Consider the following 14,984-nt stretch of genomic DNA (forward strand, 5'->3'; position numbering starts at 1 on the left):
GACACCAGGACGGTGGCGGAAGGACGAGTTTCCAAATGGGGCAAGTGTTGTATGAGGGCGGGCGGCTAAGTTCTCCATTGTCCCGTGGATGGCAACGAAGCCAGCAGCGGAGACAACGATTGCCTCGTCAATGCCCCCCTCGTGCCTACCCAACCGTTGTTGGTCGCATTGACTGCGCTGGACGCCGTCGTTTGTTTTTTTCTTCCTGCTATAACAAGCTCGCTTGCGGTAGCCGTCGTGAGTCCCTGACATTCAATCTCGTTGCCGAGTCGCGTACTGTGTACGCACTTCGTCCGCACGACATCCCGCTCTGTATCACTAGACACACACCCACGCCCCCACCTTATTATCTTATAATCCGAGCCGTCCTCACATCATGAACATCACGAATGCCTTCCTCAGCCCTTCCCTTCCGCCGACCACTAACCACCTCGACCCCCGAGAGCGCGCCCGTCTCATGCGCTCCGCACGCAAACTGGGCAACGTCCTCGGCAGCACGCCTCAGCTGCTCGAGTCAGAACCGGCGGCGGCCACACCGATCGCTCGCTTGCCTATAGGACCCTCGCCCGGCAGGTCAGGGTCGATCAAGTCCGTCTCTTCTTTCAGACAAGGCTCTATCTGCTCGCGGGCATCTACGCCCTCTCTGTATAGTTCCTCCTCGACAAATTCCTCCGTCGTGTCTCTCGCGCTGCCGCCGCCACACGCCAGCTGCGAATCACTCCCCGAGCCTCGGCTCTACTCGACGAAACATAAAAAGGCACGCAAGTCGAAGGAACTCCCAAGACCGCTTGTCCTCCGCCTCAACGCCGTGCCCTTGCCCCCATCGGACAGACGCCTTCCCGGCCTCCCGCCCACCCCTTCTACCGCCGTCCCCACCACGCCCATATCCCCAACCACACCCGTTGCCCCCAGCCCCGAAGAGACACGCCGTAAGCGCATGGCAAAGCTGAAGCGCACCCTTGGCGAAAACATTCCCCTCGACCTCGTCTTTCCTCGACACACACGTACTTCATCCTCTTCGCCACCGCGCTCACCAAACAGGGCAGGCCGGCACCGGAACATGTCTGTCGACCTTGGCCGGGAGGCGCCGCAGCCGTCGCGATCGTCCCGTGTGTGGGTGACGGGAACGGACAAATGGGTGGGCGAATGGAATCGGAAGGACATCTTCGAGGTGCAGCAGCAGCTGAGAACACTAAAGGGCCGATAACGTTGTCAAGTCCTCGGAACTCCCAGATATCTATGTCATGTTGTACGATAGTTGCTAGTATACGCTGGATCGTTTGCAGAGGCCGCATAATAGGCTCAAAAGACCGACCTTACGACATTGCATAATGTATTTTGCAGCAAATTGTATTAAATGCACATGAGATGTACAACCCACGGAGGTTCTCAATGCGGCAGCAGATCGGCATGCCAGCACAGCAATCATTCCTTTTGCAGCAAATGGCGCAGCAGACACGTTAAGCCCTTGGGAGTCTCGAGGATGTGAACGCGTTCTAATCGGACGCTTGATGTTCTCCGACGACCTAGTTCATATGGTGCACGGCCTCTCTTCGCCCCCGGCAAGGGCAGGGAGGAGCATGTGACCGTGCAGGTGATTCGTAGGCGACAAGAGGCAGTGCAGACATGACGAACGCTGTGAGAAGAGAATTCAAGCGTCCGTTCGCGCATGATCGAGAGAAGCAGGGGGTGCCGCCTGACCAAGATCCTCGGCCTCGTCTGCACAAACCGGCCCTTCCCACCGGTAGCTATGCGCGCATTAGCTGAACCATCCACAAGGAAAAGGAGGGCCGTACCTGCTCTGTTTATGGCGCAATAGAGGCCCATCCAATAGTGCATACACTATATTGAGCATGCACGGAGATGACTCTCGGCAGGTGGTGTCGCTCGCCTACTTATTGCGGCCCGAGCTGCACGAACAATAGGTCCAGCCCTTGCGATTGGCGCCATCTGGTCGGATTGTAATGTATCATCCGAAGAGGATGTCGAAGGTGGCATGCGCACAGGAGATCTGAGCCCTGAGTGTGGAGCTTCTTCCGCTGGAAGCGCATGATAGTCCGCGGCAGAACGACCGAAAATCCGCTCTGAGAGAGAAAGGCGTCGAACAGAGGCCGATCGCAGACGTTATTGCGAGCTAGTACAGATCCTCTAACACCGTGCCTTCCGCATATCGGCCGCTAAGGGATCACCTGACAGCTGTGAATCGGTCAAAGACACGCACAGTAGCGTGTCATCAGTGCACTGGCCGCCGTCTGGACGGGCCAGTGAAGTGCCCCACCAATCCGTAATCCTCCGTGCTCATCGTTGTGCATGCTAGAAACCTATTAGAATGGCTGGCCAGTAGGATCTGCTGCGTTTGTCGGCCCTGCGAAGTGTTTCTGGTATGACTTGGTCACACTTCCCTGCCCGGAGTGAGGTCGCGACCGTCGAAGAATGTCAAGCCCACACGGACAATGTCTATTTGGAACGTTCGTGGGGAGGTCGTCGAGGAGGTCATGGATACCGCATCAGTGCTCGTGAAAAGAAGGCACGGTGCGGCGAGACTGCGCGAGCGAAGTTGACGATGGGATTGCCAATTGCACTTGCTGTGGATAACTGGTTTCAATTCGCAGACTGAATCACAGAACATAAGCAGCAGACTGACACTCGAATGGTGCCGAACCCGTACCTTGCCGTCTTGTTCAATCTCACCATGAATCTGTATAGTGTCAGAGCGTTGGGTGACTCGTATCATACTTATCTAAGTCGCAAGCGCTTCAATATCAGTATCTCCCCTTTGAATCCGAAGGAACGTCGAAGGCATCTAGCATCTGTTATACACATCGAAACGGTAATAACTTACAGTGACACGATGAAGGGTATCGTTGATAAAGCCCAATCAGCTCACCATCTCGCTCGCGCGCCCCTCGTATCCTGGAAATAATGGCCGTCCCACCTCCGTTCACGAATACGCCGAGCTTCCTCCACTTCTCTTCGATTAAAGACATCGCCGTACCCTTCATCCCTTCCCCCGTGCACAGTGCTCGGCGTCTCGCTTCCCTCCATCTCCCTTTTCTTCCGCCGGATCAGCTCTAACGCCCGCTGGCGCTCCGAAGACTCACGATTCAGTCGCGCGACCTCTGGCGGCTTCTGATTGGCGGCAGACGTCGAAGACGGTGGCCGACGGGCGTGCGACGTCGTCGATGTGCTTGCGGAGCGAGAAGACAGCTGGTAATTGATGGAGGTGAGAGGGTCATTAACCGACTTCCGCGCGAGGTCGCGGATCCTGCAAAAATAACTCAGCGATGGCAGGGAAGGTGGACACAATAGAAGACGAACTTTCGATCCTCGTCTACCTCGTGCTCTTTGCCGTGGTTCCGTTCGTAATACCATGGTTTGAGGTCTTTCTCGGGCGGTGCGAGCGGGATTCCCTTCTCTGTCTCGGGCGGTTCTTTTTTTGTGGACCTCACCGGGACCAATTGCTAGTGCGGACAGGAGGTGTCAACAGGGTGACTGCGCAGACAGACAGAAGAGAAGCAGACTCAACTCGTTCCAGGTCCTCGAAAAGATTGATATGGCCGCCGGTCGTGATTGAAGATGGTCCCGCTTTGGCTTGGGAATCAAGCTCATCATCGTCTTGTCTGTTCTTGGATGCCTTCACTCCAGCACGCTGCCGCAGCAGATCTATGCGTGCTTCCGAGTCCTGCACGGTATCATCTCCGCCTGTGTATGAATGCACAGAAAGAGCAGCTTACCGCTAGCATCATCTTGCCTTCCTGGACAGCCTCCTGCAATCGCGCCTCCTCTTCATCTCGGCGGACCCTCTCGATGTTATCCCTGCGGTAAGGGTGGTACGATTTGTGATGTGCGATGTTGAGCTTTCCCATGAGCAGCGCGCGGATTAATGACAAGCTAATGCGAGAGGCAGGGGACGAGGGGGACGCCGCGAACGAATGAGATGAACGGGTATCACCGAGCGGAGCCCCAAAGCCTCGAGTATGCCTCGCGCGGATCCATCAAATTCATACATAATTTGTGAATGTGGCCGAGCGTGTATAAGGCCGTCTTACAATTACGTTGATAATACATACAGCATGTTAGTATCCTACACATCGCACGTCGCCACAAATGTCCAAGCGCATGCATGCCTCATAGCACTCCAGCCCGAATGATCACTATCGGCACTGATGGCCGACGCAGAATGTCGTCTTGATTGTAGTATGTCTGTATCTTTTTCACCACGTCCATACCCGACGCAACTTCACCGAAGACGACGTTACGGCCATCACACCAAGGAGCTGGCGCCGTGGTGATGAAGAACTGCCAAGGCCGGAGAAATAAGCAAGAACCCTGCTGGCTAAGAAGAGAGAGGAAGGCCGCACATGAGAAGAATTGGTATTTGGGCCTCGATTGGCCATTGATACGAGCCCCGGCCTATCATGTCTCAACCGAAAATTCTCATCTAAAGCCGACTGTCAGCAAGTAACGTGAACGGCACCTGGCCACTCACCCGCAAACTTGGGCCCATAGATCGACTGGCCACCGGCACCATCGCCTCCGTAAATGTCGCCACCTTGGATCATGAACTGTCGGCGGCGATACGCAGGGTGAGAGACGACGTGGAGAGAGGACACTAGCAGTGCGGGAGAACCACGGACCTCCGGTACGATACGGTGAATGGTAGAATTCGCATACCCAAATCCATGATTGCCCGAGGCAAGCTCGCGAAAATTCCGGGCAGTCATTGGACATATTTGGTCAAACAACCGGAAGGTGATACGCCCTGCAGGCAATCCGTCGATGCTGATGTCGAACTGGGAGATGCGCTCAATAGAGCCACAATTGTACACTGCCTGAGATAGCTCACAAATACATCGGGGCCACTGTGGGAGTGGCTTTAGTTGAGAGGGCGGGGATGGATGGGAGAAAGACATACGTGTTCAGCATCGTAAGAGAGCGGAGCTGTACGGTGTAGAGTGGGAGAATAGGGCGGGAGTGGAGAGAGGGGGTTCCATTTTTCAGGGTTAGCGAGTGGGACTCAAATCCAAGAGGCGGGAACGCGACAAGGCGTTCCCGGCCATTGCCGTGATCAGCAACGCCGGAGATCACCGACCGGCGCCGTAACCTTTCTGCGGCCGGAAATCCCCCGGTCAAAATCAATATTAGATCAGCGCGCTCTGCCCTCTGCTGATGCGGAACGGTCTAGACTCTCGTCAACTGCCGTACGACTTGGTGGCCACACGCCAAGCTCATCCGCCCGCTTCTGCGCGCAGCCACCGTCTGTGCTGCCCCAAATGCAGCAACGCCGCAGAAATTCACACCGTCAAATTCGTCTGCACGAGTTCGTTCCAAAATAATTCCCATCGCTTCGTCGATGCCCGCTCCGATTCTAGGTTTAATGTCCGTGCATCGCCGAGCTCCAGCGCACCGTTCGGAAAATACAGAACTCTTCGGTTGGAGCGCGCGCTCACTCGTTCTCGTTTATCGTGATCTCTGCGCACTGATATCTAGCGCTATCACACGCACATCAGCACCGGTACGTCTTTGGAGCCCTGAGCGCCACTCTGTAGCCAATATGCTGGATCAACGGAGGTATGTAAATGTCCGAGAGATTGCACATTCCCGGCGCCAATCATGGTTGCAGTTCGTGCCATCTTCGTTTGCAACTCGGAAATGAACATGCAGTCAATGACTGCCGTTGTCGGCCCCGCCCAACATCTCTCGTGCAGTCGGTACGTACCTCCCCCGACGTTCTAGCTTTATCGATAACGCGTTCGTTCTGCAGTATCCTAGCTCTGACCAGACAGCTTCATCGCACGATTTCCTTCTAAAATGCTTTTGGTTCTTCCAAATCATGCCGTCGCGGTCCGGAGGCTGCTCGTATAAATGGCTCTCTATCGCTTCTTTCTGTGCCGCTCATCGTTCCTGGTGCGGAAATCGCCGCACTTCATCACAGGGCGAACAAGCCGACTCACTCCACCTCGCCGACTGACCTTCACAATCGATGGCTGGGCTTATAATAGACATTGTCCTATTGATCCTGCTAATTTTCATCCCCTTTGGATGCATGTATCAGGCGATCAGCGGCATATGCGAGCTCGTCAGCAGGCTTACAGGCTCCCTGCCTATGCATACACGAGCTCGCCGCATAAGCTCGATGGCTTCTCGCGCTTAGTCGACCTCCCAAGAACGTGGACAGTGCTGCAATTGCTCTTCACTAGAGGCAGCAATTTCGGGCAACCTTGCGAATGACGCTTAATTGTGAGTACCCGGAAACATCGTCCAGCATGCGCCGCATGTCAACGTGGACTTACAATTTGAATTGACTCCACCTCATGATCTAACCGGACATGAGCACTGGTTGGTAGAAGACGCCCGGCAATCGCCGAGGTGAGTGTCTCGCGTATTCCTACATCGTGCCCCGTGGATGGTTATATTGGGGTTTTTCTGTTCCTCATTTTTGCCGAACAGCATAATTCTATATCAAACAAGCGACGGCAAGAGCCATTGATGCGTCCATTCGCAAAGGTCACCCTTCTCGATGTTGTGATCAATCAGTCAGCAGCAGGCGATCGGGACCATGAGGTACGCACGAATCACCCGCTTTGACAACACCGAAATCCATCCCAGTGCCTAGCAACTTTGGCGACAAGAAAAATTAAGCGACGGCGTTGATCGTTGCTACCTCTGCCACTGACTCCGGGATCGGCAATATAAAAGTGCTGCTACGGTAGAGTGTTGGGATAATACCGCCGGTGATTTATTGAGCAGCGATGTCATGCAGCTTTTCATGATTGCCGGGGCTGCGCTTTATGTCGAAGACGCCGCGGCGAGGTGCGCTGCAGAAAGCGTCGTGCTTTCTCAAATTTTTTGGACTGTAGTGCTGGAGCGGATGACGAGGTCTAGACCATCATGGCACCACGAAATGTCGCATCAAAGTGACGAGAGTGTTCTATCTGATCCTAAGCTATGGGGGGGCGGGTTGTCTTCTATTACAGTCGAATACGTGATCGTCGCACCATGCTCCACGGAATGTACCTTTTAAAAGGCTTCGTATTGCAATGAAGAGTCTAGAACCATACAAGCGACAGCCATCAGTATGTCACTAGGTCTTTCGCAGCGCACGCTCCTGTACCGAATTTCAGCATTCTGATCCACACTCACCACCTTTACGGTCATATTGATATCTGAGAATAGATGAGCAGATTACCGCCGCTTATTCGCCTTAATCACTGCATAATCCTGTGCAGTTGAAGATCTTCTCGCTGTGTCCAGGCCACATTGACATATCCCGACCAGTCGGCGATGCAAATCTGGGTCGAGACTGTTTCCGGGACGGAGCCGCACATAAAAGCACCACAGGGTCAATATGTGGGTTCACTGAATGGCCAACATCGGCTGCAGACACCGATTTCCGTCATTTCTGTGCAAAACAGTGTGTTCGCGTAGTCTCGGTTCAGTCGAGGTGCATAGCGTGGTCGAACGCCAAGAGAAAACACTCCCGTGAGTGTCAGCAATCCAATTGAAGTTCTGATAGGCTGAGCGAGCACGGAGGATGAAGCAGACGGTGGAAGCGCGCGCGCAAGTTGAGCGCCCTTCGTACCGCACCCGGGGCGACACGCACGAGCATGAAGCAGAGCCTGCCGTAACATGCAGCGTGGAAAGCTATTATGACACGAGGTGCTCACCAGCCTCGCGATCGCCCACGCGATGGCCTCGAGCTACCGTACTCTATGGCCAACGGGGAGTCAATGACATCACAGGGAAAGTCGGCCCTTCAGACAAGAAGTGGAGCTTTGCGTTCGAGTCAAAGACTATGGTTCGAAGCTTGATGAATGGGAGGCAAACGCGCGATCTGCAAAGCCTGAACAGCATGTGCTGGCCTAGAACGTGATGGGGACATATCGGCGATGGACCACGGCGTTTTACGAAAGCGACTCACACTGCATTTCAAGGCTCTGTTCGGACCAATCGCTCCTTGCCAAAAACATATTGGAGCTGGCTGACCGCCGTGTTCCGTGTTTTGCCAAAAGAGTGCTTTGCTTTCATGCAGGCAGCTTCATATCGCTGACAGTGAAATCTTCCGGTGTCTCGAAACACGCATGTGAGAATGCATAAGACAGCGCAGCAGGACCATATGAGAGATCATGTGAAGCGCTGGTAATCACACCTTGACGGAACGAGACCGACCGACCAACCGAATCTATCCACGACTCAAAGCCATCGCTCATGATAAGCGAGTAAGAACAATTGATCACGGAGCAGGATCGGTAGCTTAATGGCCTCTCTTCTTTGCACGTAATGCTGAGGCGATAGACAAAGATTCTGGAAGAGCCGTTCATCGGATGTTCTTCCTTCAAGGAGCAGCCTCACAGGGCTGATTGTGTCCAGCGTAGACACCGTCGGACAACGAGGAGCCTAGAGCGGTTGCAATCCAGTTAAGGTTTTCGAATAGGAATAGAATGCCTTGATTCTCCCGTCTCGAAAGGAGTTTTCCATTGCGGGAGAAGCAGACATTACTGAACAACATGAAAAGGCCCTTCGAGATCTGACGAGGGTACGTACCATACCGGAGGAGAACAGGCACATCATTTACTTTGGACAGCTTTAGAGTGTCCTCGGGCTCTTCTGGGTGTTTCCGGATGAGGTGTCCTTCATTCGCGTCGAAAATGCAGGATCAGATCATGGGCGCCCAAGCAGGCGTGGTTGAGATGAATGCCACGTGCCCTCGCAAACTGTACGCAAACGTGCTTCTGTACGGCCCGCGGCAGGAGATATAGGCGATCAAAGAGGGAAACGGTCCGCCCGCACAGATCTAGAGCCGCGCTATTCGAAGCGTATACCACTCACCGAGGACCCAAACTCCACGGATTTGTATCGCAGTCTAGGGAGGGACGGTTATACGCGAGCTCTAGCCTCTGTACACGTTGAGAATGCCAATGAACTCTAAAACGTGCATCATAGAATGGCCCACTCACATCCATGTAGAGCCATGACATCCGCAAGTTCAGATTGTGCTATTATTGCTATTATTGCTGTCAGCGGCTATATTGTGCTATATCGTAAATTTTAGCAGAATCAAGACTGCAGATGTCACGCATGCGACTTGAAGAATTCTCAGACGGATGTTGAGGCTGTCGGATTTCGTCAAAGCGCACTATTCCTGACAGCCATACAAACCTACATGACTCACGGTTGTAAGTAAGATCCCGAAGTTGTCGGAACTCCAAGTTCAGCAACAAAGGACTCACCACGCAGGTCCAAGCAAAGCATCTCAATGGCTCGGTCGGAGACGAAACTACTTTTTTTCCATCGCACGGACAAAGTTGAAAAGTAACACGAGAACGCACTCCGGTCATTCACGGCAACTTATCGTGGTTACTCTACTGTAAGCCGTGGTCATGGTCGGTAACAAGTTATAACGGTTACTACCGGCGCGAGCTTTCCGCGAAGGGCGCTCGATCAGCACGCACTCATCGGGTCGCACCTGCCGAATTCTTCATCTCTCCGGTTGGAGTGATACATTCCGTGTATTATTAGAATCAATGACGACTAGACTGAACATGGGCTATACTAAAGTATACAACCGTGCAAACGTTATGATGCATGAACAGTAAGGAAGACCTGAGGGTAATAGTGACAATCGAGGCAGGGTATACGGCGAATACAACGCCTCAGAGGAATCAAGCCGAGAAGGAAGACAAAGTAGACGATACAGAGATATGAAGCCAAAGTCGTCAAAGTCGCAAATGAAATTCAGACGACGGTAAACCTATGTCACGGCTCGTCAGTGAACATACCACATCAAACGACGTGATAGCTACTCACGCTTCGCTGTGCCATCCCTCGCCCTGCGCCGCCGTTTCCGCACGCTCCTGCGTCCGGTTCGCCCAGCCTTCGGGGCGGCCCACATTCTGCAGTATCGCCGATTCGCGTTTGCCTACGACCTTGAACTGTCCCGTCTTCTCATCCGCGCGGCTCTTTGTGTTCGACGCCTCCTCCTTCTTTCGGTGGAATAGCTCCTGCAGCACCTGCGTCCGGCTTGTGTCCTCGCTCGTCTTCGCCTCGTTCATCCGGTCCCGCACTCCGACTAGCTGTCCATCGACATATTCAAGCCCGGTCCGCACTGCGTCCGCGACCACCTTCTGCAGCTGCTTCTTCACGAGACCCGTTGCGAGCGGACGCAATGTCTTGTAAAGCAGATCATGCTTTGAATCGCGGATGGAGAACTTGAGTGTCGCCACCTTCACATGCACGTTCTTGACATGAAACACCGAGCGCTGGTCCTTTCCCGCGCTCGCAATATGTGCCGTGACAGTGAGACCCTGCCCGCCGAGCAGTACATCTGCGATGCCGGAGTCAGAGAGCTTCGGGAAGCCAGACTTCTTGCGGAAGTAGAAGGCGACATCTCGCATGTCCGCCTGGATCTGCGAGAAGGTGAGCGTAAACTCGTGACGACCCTCATCTCTACAGGAATGCCGTCAGTCATTTCACACAAAACACAAGCAAGAAGATAACATACTGAATGGCGTCATACATGCTGAACTTCACGAAGTTGTGAGCCTCGAATGAAATGAGGTTCGGGAGCAGGTTGCGGCCCGACAACGCGAGGTTCTCAATCACGAGGTCGATTGCATCGTCGGTGTACTCGATGCGCGGGATCGGGACGTAGCCTACCTACACGACGACTCGCATGAGGACGATATCTGGGCAGTACAAGACGGTTGCCACGTACCTCATCAACGACAGTCGGCAGGATGACCTTCCGAACGTCCATCCAGAGCTCAGGCTTGAACTTCAGGCTACCTTCGCTGTCGAACAAGAGGTCCTTCGTGAGGCGCGCCCAGTCATTGCCAAACCTGCCAATTGCTCAGCGAGCATGGACAAACTACGAATAGTTGCGATGTACCTCTGATTGAGCGGATCCTCGCCGAATGCCGTGAACCAATCCGTGAGGCTAGAGAACAGGTTGTTGAAGTGACCTTGATACTTGCCGTCGTAGAATTGACGGCCAGTATCCATCAACTGGTTCGCCTCGTCATTGCATTGAGGCTCAAGCACAAAGCCCGGCTCAAGCAGTACCTGCAACACATTCTCGGTAATTCTGCCATTGCGAGCTGATGTATGCAATCAAAGCTCACCTTATGAGCATATACATCGCATGTGCGGAACCAATTCTTCAGCTCCTGATCGTTCTGCGCGTCTTGGTAGAGAGTCTGCATGGCGTCGCCAATGACCGCGAGACTCATGCCGTTTGCAAAGCGCTCGAGTAGGGTGCGGAGCTCCCCCGTGGCCTGCTGCATGGAGTTGTCACTCGTCATCTGGTTATGCGAGTCCTTCGCTATGGTCGCGACAGCAATCAGTATTCAGCATGAATGCAAAGGCTAACGAGCGTAGTCACACCTTGACTCGCAGCAGTCTTGCCGTGGCTCGCGTACTCCTCTAAGAACCCAAGAAGCCAGGTGATGCTCTCCTGGTAGTCTTTGTGGTTCTGGCACTCAATAATGACCTTCTTGCCGCGATAGATGAACTGATCACGACGCTCTGGCGGAAAGTATTCCTCGCTGAGGAAGCGCTTTGCGCGGTCGTAGTGTTCGTTCGCCTTGTCCTTATGCCCTTGTGGGACACGGTCGACGAGGTTGTCCTATGGTGGGAGCTGTCAAGATGCACGGCGGCGCGAGATGATGTGCATATACTCACTCTGATGCCGCGGACCTTGCCCATGAGACCATTTTTCTTCGCTTGCGCGTCTTGTTCGTTATCGGGAACGGGGTCACCACCGACAGCATCGAGTGTTTCGTCCGTTTGGCGGTTCGCTTCCTCCTGCACAGGACCATCAGCGATGTGAGGGTTTCAAGCGAAGCTTCAACTTACCGTCCCGTGGTCAACGAACTCGTCCTTGCGAGCGTTCACTTCATCAATCGCCTGCGCACCACTCTTGATCTCGCCGTTCCCTTGCTTCACGGTCGCACCTTGGCCCAGATCATCCTTTGGGTGTTGAGATACGCGTGTCTCGGTGCCCGGGATGCGAGCTTCGAGAACCTGGGATACGAACCATGTCGCTCAGTCGACTATATGAGCATATATGCGTGTTAAAATCACCGGAGTCTCGTCTAGGCCAGCCACTCGGCCGCCGTCGGTGATAAACTGATCTCGGGGAGCAGAGTCGTCGACGCGAGAAAGACGCTCAGGGTCCGGGCGCGCAGCCTCTGCGACCTTGCCTGCACCGCGAGCGAGGAGGTCACGTCCGATGACGGAGAAGTCAGCGAGGAGCTTGCGGACTTCCGCGTTGGTGAGAATGAGGGAAAGAAGGGTGCGTAGATGCTGGACGGCCTGCACGCCGTCGGCCTTTGCCTTCTCCTGGCCTATGGGAACAATCTCGTTAGGATCCTTCTTAGCGGCATCAGTGTTCACGTCGCGAGTGTGCCAGATAAAGTTCTGGAAGAGCTCGTCCTCGTTCTTATTCTTGACCATGAGGCGGGCGGTCTCGATGATATCGCGCGAGTCCTGAATGAGACGCTGCCCATCTCGGGAGAGCTGGCTGAGATCGACAGGAGAATTTCTGATTGCGTAGGTGAGGGCAGAGTCGATCTGGGCATTGGAGGGCATGCGACCCTGGCGGAAGGCCTCGATGACGCCGTACAAGTGGAGCTTGCGGTCGACATCGGCAGCCTGTTGCGCCTTGTCGTGCGGTTGCACCACGGAGCCCTGCGTATGCAGCAATGAATACCACGAGCCGATAGAGATTGGAAGATGCGACGTACGGCGAGCGGGTGGTCAGAAATGTCTTTGGGAGCTTGTGGGAGAGACATAGCGGGTCGTGGACAGGAAGAGAAGGGAGGTCGTGAGGGTTATAGGACAAGAAGACACCAGTCGAAACGAACACGAACCTGACAGCTTGGGGCTTATATGGCGCGAACCACCGGCCTCCGAGTGACGATACGTACGACGTCACAGCGCGCAGCCCCCAAGTGGCCTCTCTCCATGATGTCACGCTGCCCACTGTCAGTCCGTACCTCTGCTCACGTGCTGGCGACAGCCCAGCGGAAGAGGCCGGGACCGCGAACAAGACTAAGCCGTTGATAGCGGGAGGTGAGAGGTCGCGATGGTGGCGGGCGATGCAGCGGTGAGGCCGTTGCCAAACATGCGCAAACTCATCATTGGCAGCCATACTTATATGAATCTGTCTGGGGAAGAAACAATTATGTGCGCAATGACTGGGATTGCAGGCCCACATGCTGTAAGCGCCGTATTCGCAAACTCCTTGTCCGCAACGATCATGCAGCCGTCTCACCTTTCCGACACTGCGAATCGTGAGGTCCAGCCCGGCGACCCCGTCTGTATAGGTCGCGGTAGCTTCGCCGCGGTGTACGTGATTCCGATCCTTGGTGCTCCGTTCGCATACAAGCAAGTCCATCACAGCGACACGGACTCTGATGCCCTTCTGCACGAATATCGCGCCTTGGTAAAACTATATTCTATCTGCGACTTGGATTCATTCTTTGTGCTTCCCCGTCCACTCGGTTTCTTCGACCCCAACACAAAGCAGTTCTTGTCTTCCACGCCATCCTCGTCCTCCTGGCCGCGTGGCCGTCATGAACGTCCCCTGATTATGCCGGATGCATTCGGTCCATTCACGGGGGCGACGTATGCTATGGAACGAGTCTTTGCTTTGCCCTTGGTCGCCGCCCGAGTCATAAGAGAGCATTTCTACGGTCTTGCTGCAGCTTCCGTTCGTGCCGGGCCTACTCTGTGCAGGCTATATTTCGGCAAGGACTTCACAAATGCTCCCCAATCTCGATTCGTTAACACCGCTAACTTTCCTCTGGATGTTGCGAGGTATCGCCTTTTGACGGAGCGAGTGCCCGGCCTGGAGACAGCAGAGCAGGTTGCCTTTGGCATGGGAGAGATGCTGGGCCGTATACACTGGCATGGGTCCTATGATGCTCGGGACGTCGAGTTCGTGCTTGGAGGTGATGGAATCAGTGGTTTCTGCTACTTCGTCATTGACTTTAACCAGGTGCGTGTAAGGATTGTGAAGGAATGATACAATGCATCTGAAATACAATGATCGCAGATGCGTACTTGGAAGAAGACTGTCGAAGAGCTCGGGACCCTGGTTTCATCATTCTTCGCCAATGACCCGTACTACCCACGCCCTAGACCTTCGGATCCCCTGTACATGGCATTCAAGAACGGCTACTCGTCCGCGTACTCCTCTCAGGCCGGCTGCCATGCCATCGACACCGCATTCCTCCATGACATTGAAATTGAGCAAGCTCGGCGTGATCGTGCTGTATCTGGTACTCAGTAGGGTCAGTTCGCGAGCCGAAAATTTTCATATCGTCTCCGCCTCCTACGTCGCGCGCTCTCCAATAGATCTCTAAGCAGCAAATGCGCTTGGCGTTGCATCTGCGCTCTCTCTCTCATCCTGTGCGGGAAATCGGAGCAATCGAGCGTTTGCTTACTTCCCTTCATCTCCGTTAGTGTCGACGCAACGTGATGAAGGGGTACCACAACCAATGTGCTTACCTGACTGTGCCCACAAGGCATCTCCGCTTATGCCTACAACATACGATAGATTCACATCCACTCTGCGCATATTGCATACCGTTGTTCATGCACAGCCGTGCGCACATGTCAACATTGTCCTGAATGGTTGTATTACATAGCTACATGGAAGTAATATATTCAGGGTACATTGTAAAAATGTTGCGCATAAAGCACAAAAAAAGGCTGACCGTATATAATCTATGACTTAGTGAAATATATAGAGGTAAGTTGTGCGGACAGTTTCGCTGATCAGTTCTGAATGTGAATTCAGTTGTTGGTGAGAATGATAAATGATGAGGAGACAGTCAAGCAGATGGAAAAGGCAGGGTTAACTTAGGCATGTGCTCGTATGCCATTCGAATCTAACCATGCAAATTTTGATCAGAAATGGCAGCAAGTGGAAGCAAAATCTGAGCGTGCAGAACCGAAAGGGACATGTTGAGCTCGTCAAA

The 14,984-nt window shown here is 53.9% G+C and overlaps 7 protein-coding genes across 7 annotated transcripts; 3 read left to right on the plus strand and 4 right to left on the minus strand.

Moving 5' to 3' along the window:
- The first annotated feature begins 84 nt into the window (after nucleotides 1-84).
- LAESUDRAFT_732376 (uncharacterized protein) lies at nucleotides 85-1,439 on the plus strand. Its single transcript, XM_040910228.1, has one exon. It carries the CDS (start codon nucleotides 377-379, stop codon nucleotides 1,205-1,207), a length of 831 nt encoding a protein of 276 aa, XP_040758094.1. The 5' UTR covers nucleotides 85-376; the 3' UTR covers nucleotides 1,208-1,439.
- LAESUDRAFT_558454 (uncharacterized protein) lies at nucleotides 1,317-2,116 on the minus strand. Its single transcript, XM_040902942.1, has one exon. The coding sequence runs from the start codon at nucleotides 1,837-1,839 to the stop codon at nucleotides 1,426-1,428; it is 414 nt and encodes a 137-aa protein (XP_040758095.1). The 5' UTR covers nucleotides 1,840-2,116; the 3' UTR covers nucleotides 1,317-1,425.
- Nucleotides 2,117-2,883: 767 nt separating this feature from the next.
- LAESUDRAFT_739671 (uncharacterized protein) lies at nucleotides 2,884-3,866 on the minus strand (the record flags this gene model as incomplete). The annotated part of the gene is made up of 4 exons (XM_040911024.1): nucleotides 2,884-3,265; nucleotides 3,319-3,461; nucleotides 3,503-3,682; nucleotides 3,735-3,866. The coding sequence occupies 4 exons, from the start codon at nucleotides 3,864-3,866 to the stop codon at nucleotides 2,884-2,886; spliced, it is 837 nt and encodes a 278-aa protein (XP_040758096.1).
- A 121-nt stretch (nucleotides 3,867-3,987) lies between these two features.
- On the minus strand, nucleotides 3,988-5,001 carry LAESUDRAFT_732378 (Der f Mal f 6 allergen). Its single transcript, XM_040910229.1, has 6 exons — nucleotides 4,916-5,001; nucleotides 4,847-4,862; nucleotides 4,638-4,793; nucleotides 4,490-4,565; nucleotides 4,362-4,441; nucleotides 3,988-4,299 (listed from the first exon to the last, which is right to left on the minus strand). The coding sequence occupies exons 1-6, from the start codon at nucleotides 4,924-4,926 to the stop codon at nucleotides 4,129-4,131; spliced, it is 510 nt and encodes a 169-aa protein (XP_040758097.1). The 5' UTR covers nucleotides 4,927-5,001; the 3' UTR covers nucleotides 3,988-4,128.
- Nucleotides 5,002-6,712: 1,711 nt separating this feature from the next.
- Nucleotides 6,713-7,062, plus strand: LAESUDRAFT_732383 (uncharacterized protein). The gene has a single exon (XM_040910230.1). The coding sequence runs from the start codon at nucleotides 6,758-6,760 to the stop codon at nucleotides 7,022-7,024; it is 267 nt and encodes an 88-aa protein (XP_040758098.1). The 5' UTR covers nucleotides 6,713-6,757; the 3' UTR covers nucleotides 7,025-7,062.
- A 2,422-nt stretch (nucleotides 7,063-9,484) lies between these two features.
- Nucleotides 9,485-13,108, minus strand: LAESUDRAFT_732384 (uncharacterized protein). The gene is made up of 11 exons (XM_040910231.1): nucleotides 12,744-13,108; nucleotides 12,082-12,687; nucleotides 11,854-12,021; nucleotides 11,680-11,802; nucleotides 11,383-11,623; nucleotides 11,121-11,320; nucleotides 10,889-11,061; nucleotides 10,715-10,838; nucleotides 10,502-10,656; nucleotides 9,808-10,446; nucleotides 9,485-9,751 (listed from the first exon to the last, which is right to left on the minus strand). The coding sequence occupies exons 1-11, from the start codon at nucleotides 12,789-12,791 to the stop codon at nucleotides 9,736-9,738; spliced, it is 2,493 nt and encodes an 830-aa protein (XP_040758099.1). The 5' UTR covers nucleotides 12,792-13,108; the 3' UTR covers nucleotides 9,485-9,735.
- A 150-nt stretch (nucleotides 13,109-13,258) lies between these two features.
- Nucleotides 13,259-14,293, plus strand: LAESUDRAFT_718217 (uncharacterized protein; the record flags this gene model as incomplete). The annotated part of the gene is made up of 2 exons (XM_040907408.1): nucleotides 13,259-13,999; nucleotides 14,057-14,293. 2 exons carry the CDS (start codon nucleotides 13,259-13,261, stop codon nucleotides 14,291-14,293), a joined length of 978 nt encoding a protein of 325 aa, XP_040758100.1.
- Between the last annotated feature and the right edge of the window lie 691 nt (nucleotides 14,294-14,984).

Source organism: Laetiporus sulphureus (genome assembly GCF_001632365.1).
Source record: "Laetiporus sulphureus 93-53 unplaced genomic scaffold LAESUscaffold_84, whole genome shotgun sequence".
Classification (NCBI taxonomy): Eukaryota; Fungi; Basidiomycota; class Agaricomycetes; order Polyporales; family Laetiporaceae; genus Laetiporus; species Laetiporus sulphureus.

Coding starts and splice junctions, on each gene's coding strand:
- LAESUDRAFT_732376 (XM_040910228.1), top strand. CDS start 377: ATGAACATCACGAATGCCTTCCTCAGCCCTTCCCTTCCGCCGACCACT.
- LAESUDRAFT_558454 (XM_040902942.1), bottom strand. CDS start 1,839: ATGCACTATTGGATGGGCCTCTATTGCGCCATAAACAGAGCAGGTACG.
- LAESUDRAFT_732378 (XM_040910229.1), bottom strand. Junction 4,566..4,637: donor TTCACCGTATCGTACCGGAG/GTCCGTGGTTCT, acceptor CGCCGCCGACAG/TTCATGATCCAAGGTGGCGA. Junction 4,300..4,361: donor CAAATACCAATTCTTCTCAT/GTGCGGCCTTCC, acceptor CGGCCTTGGCAG/TTCTTCATCACCACGGCGCC.
- LAESUDRAFT_732383 (XM_040910230.1), top strand. CDS start 6,758: ATGCAGCTTTTCATGATTGCCGGGGCTGCGCTTTATGTCGAAGACGCC.
- LAESUDRAFT_732384 (XM_040910231.1), bottom strand. CDS start 12,791: ATGTCTCTCCCACAAGCTCCCAAAGACATTTCTGACCACCCGCTCGCC. Junction 12,688..12,743: donor TTTCTGACCACCCGCTCGCC/GTACGTCGCATC, acceptor CTGCATACGCAG/GGCTCCGTGGTGCAACCGCA. Junction 11,803..11,853: donor AGTTCGTTGACCACGGGACG/GTAAGTTGAAGC, acceptor GGTCCTGTGCAG/GAGGAAGCGAACCGCCAAAC.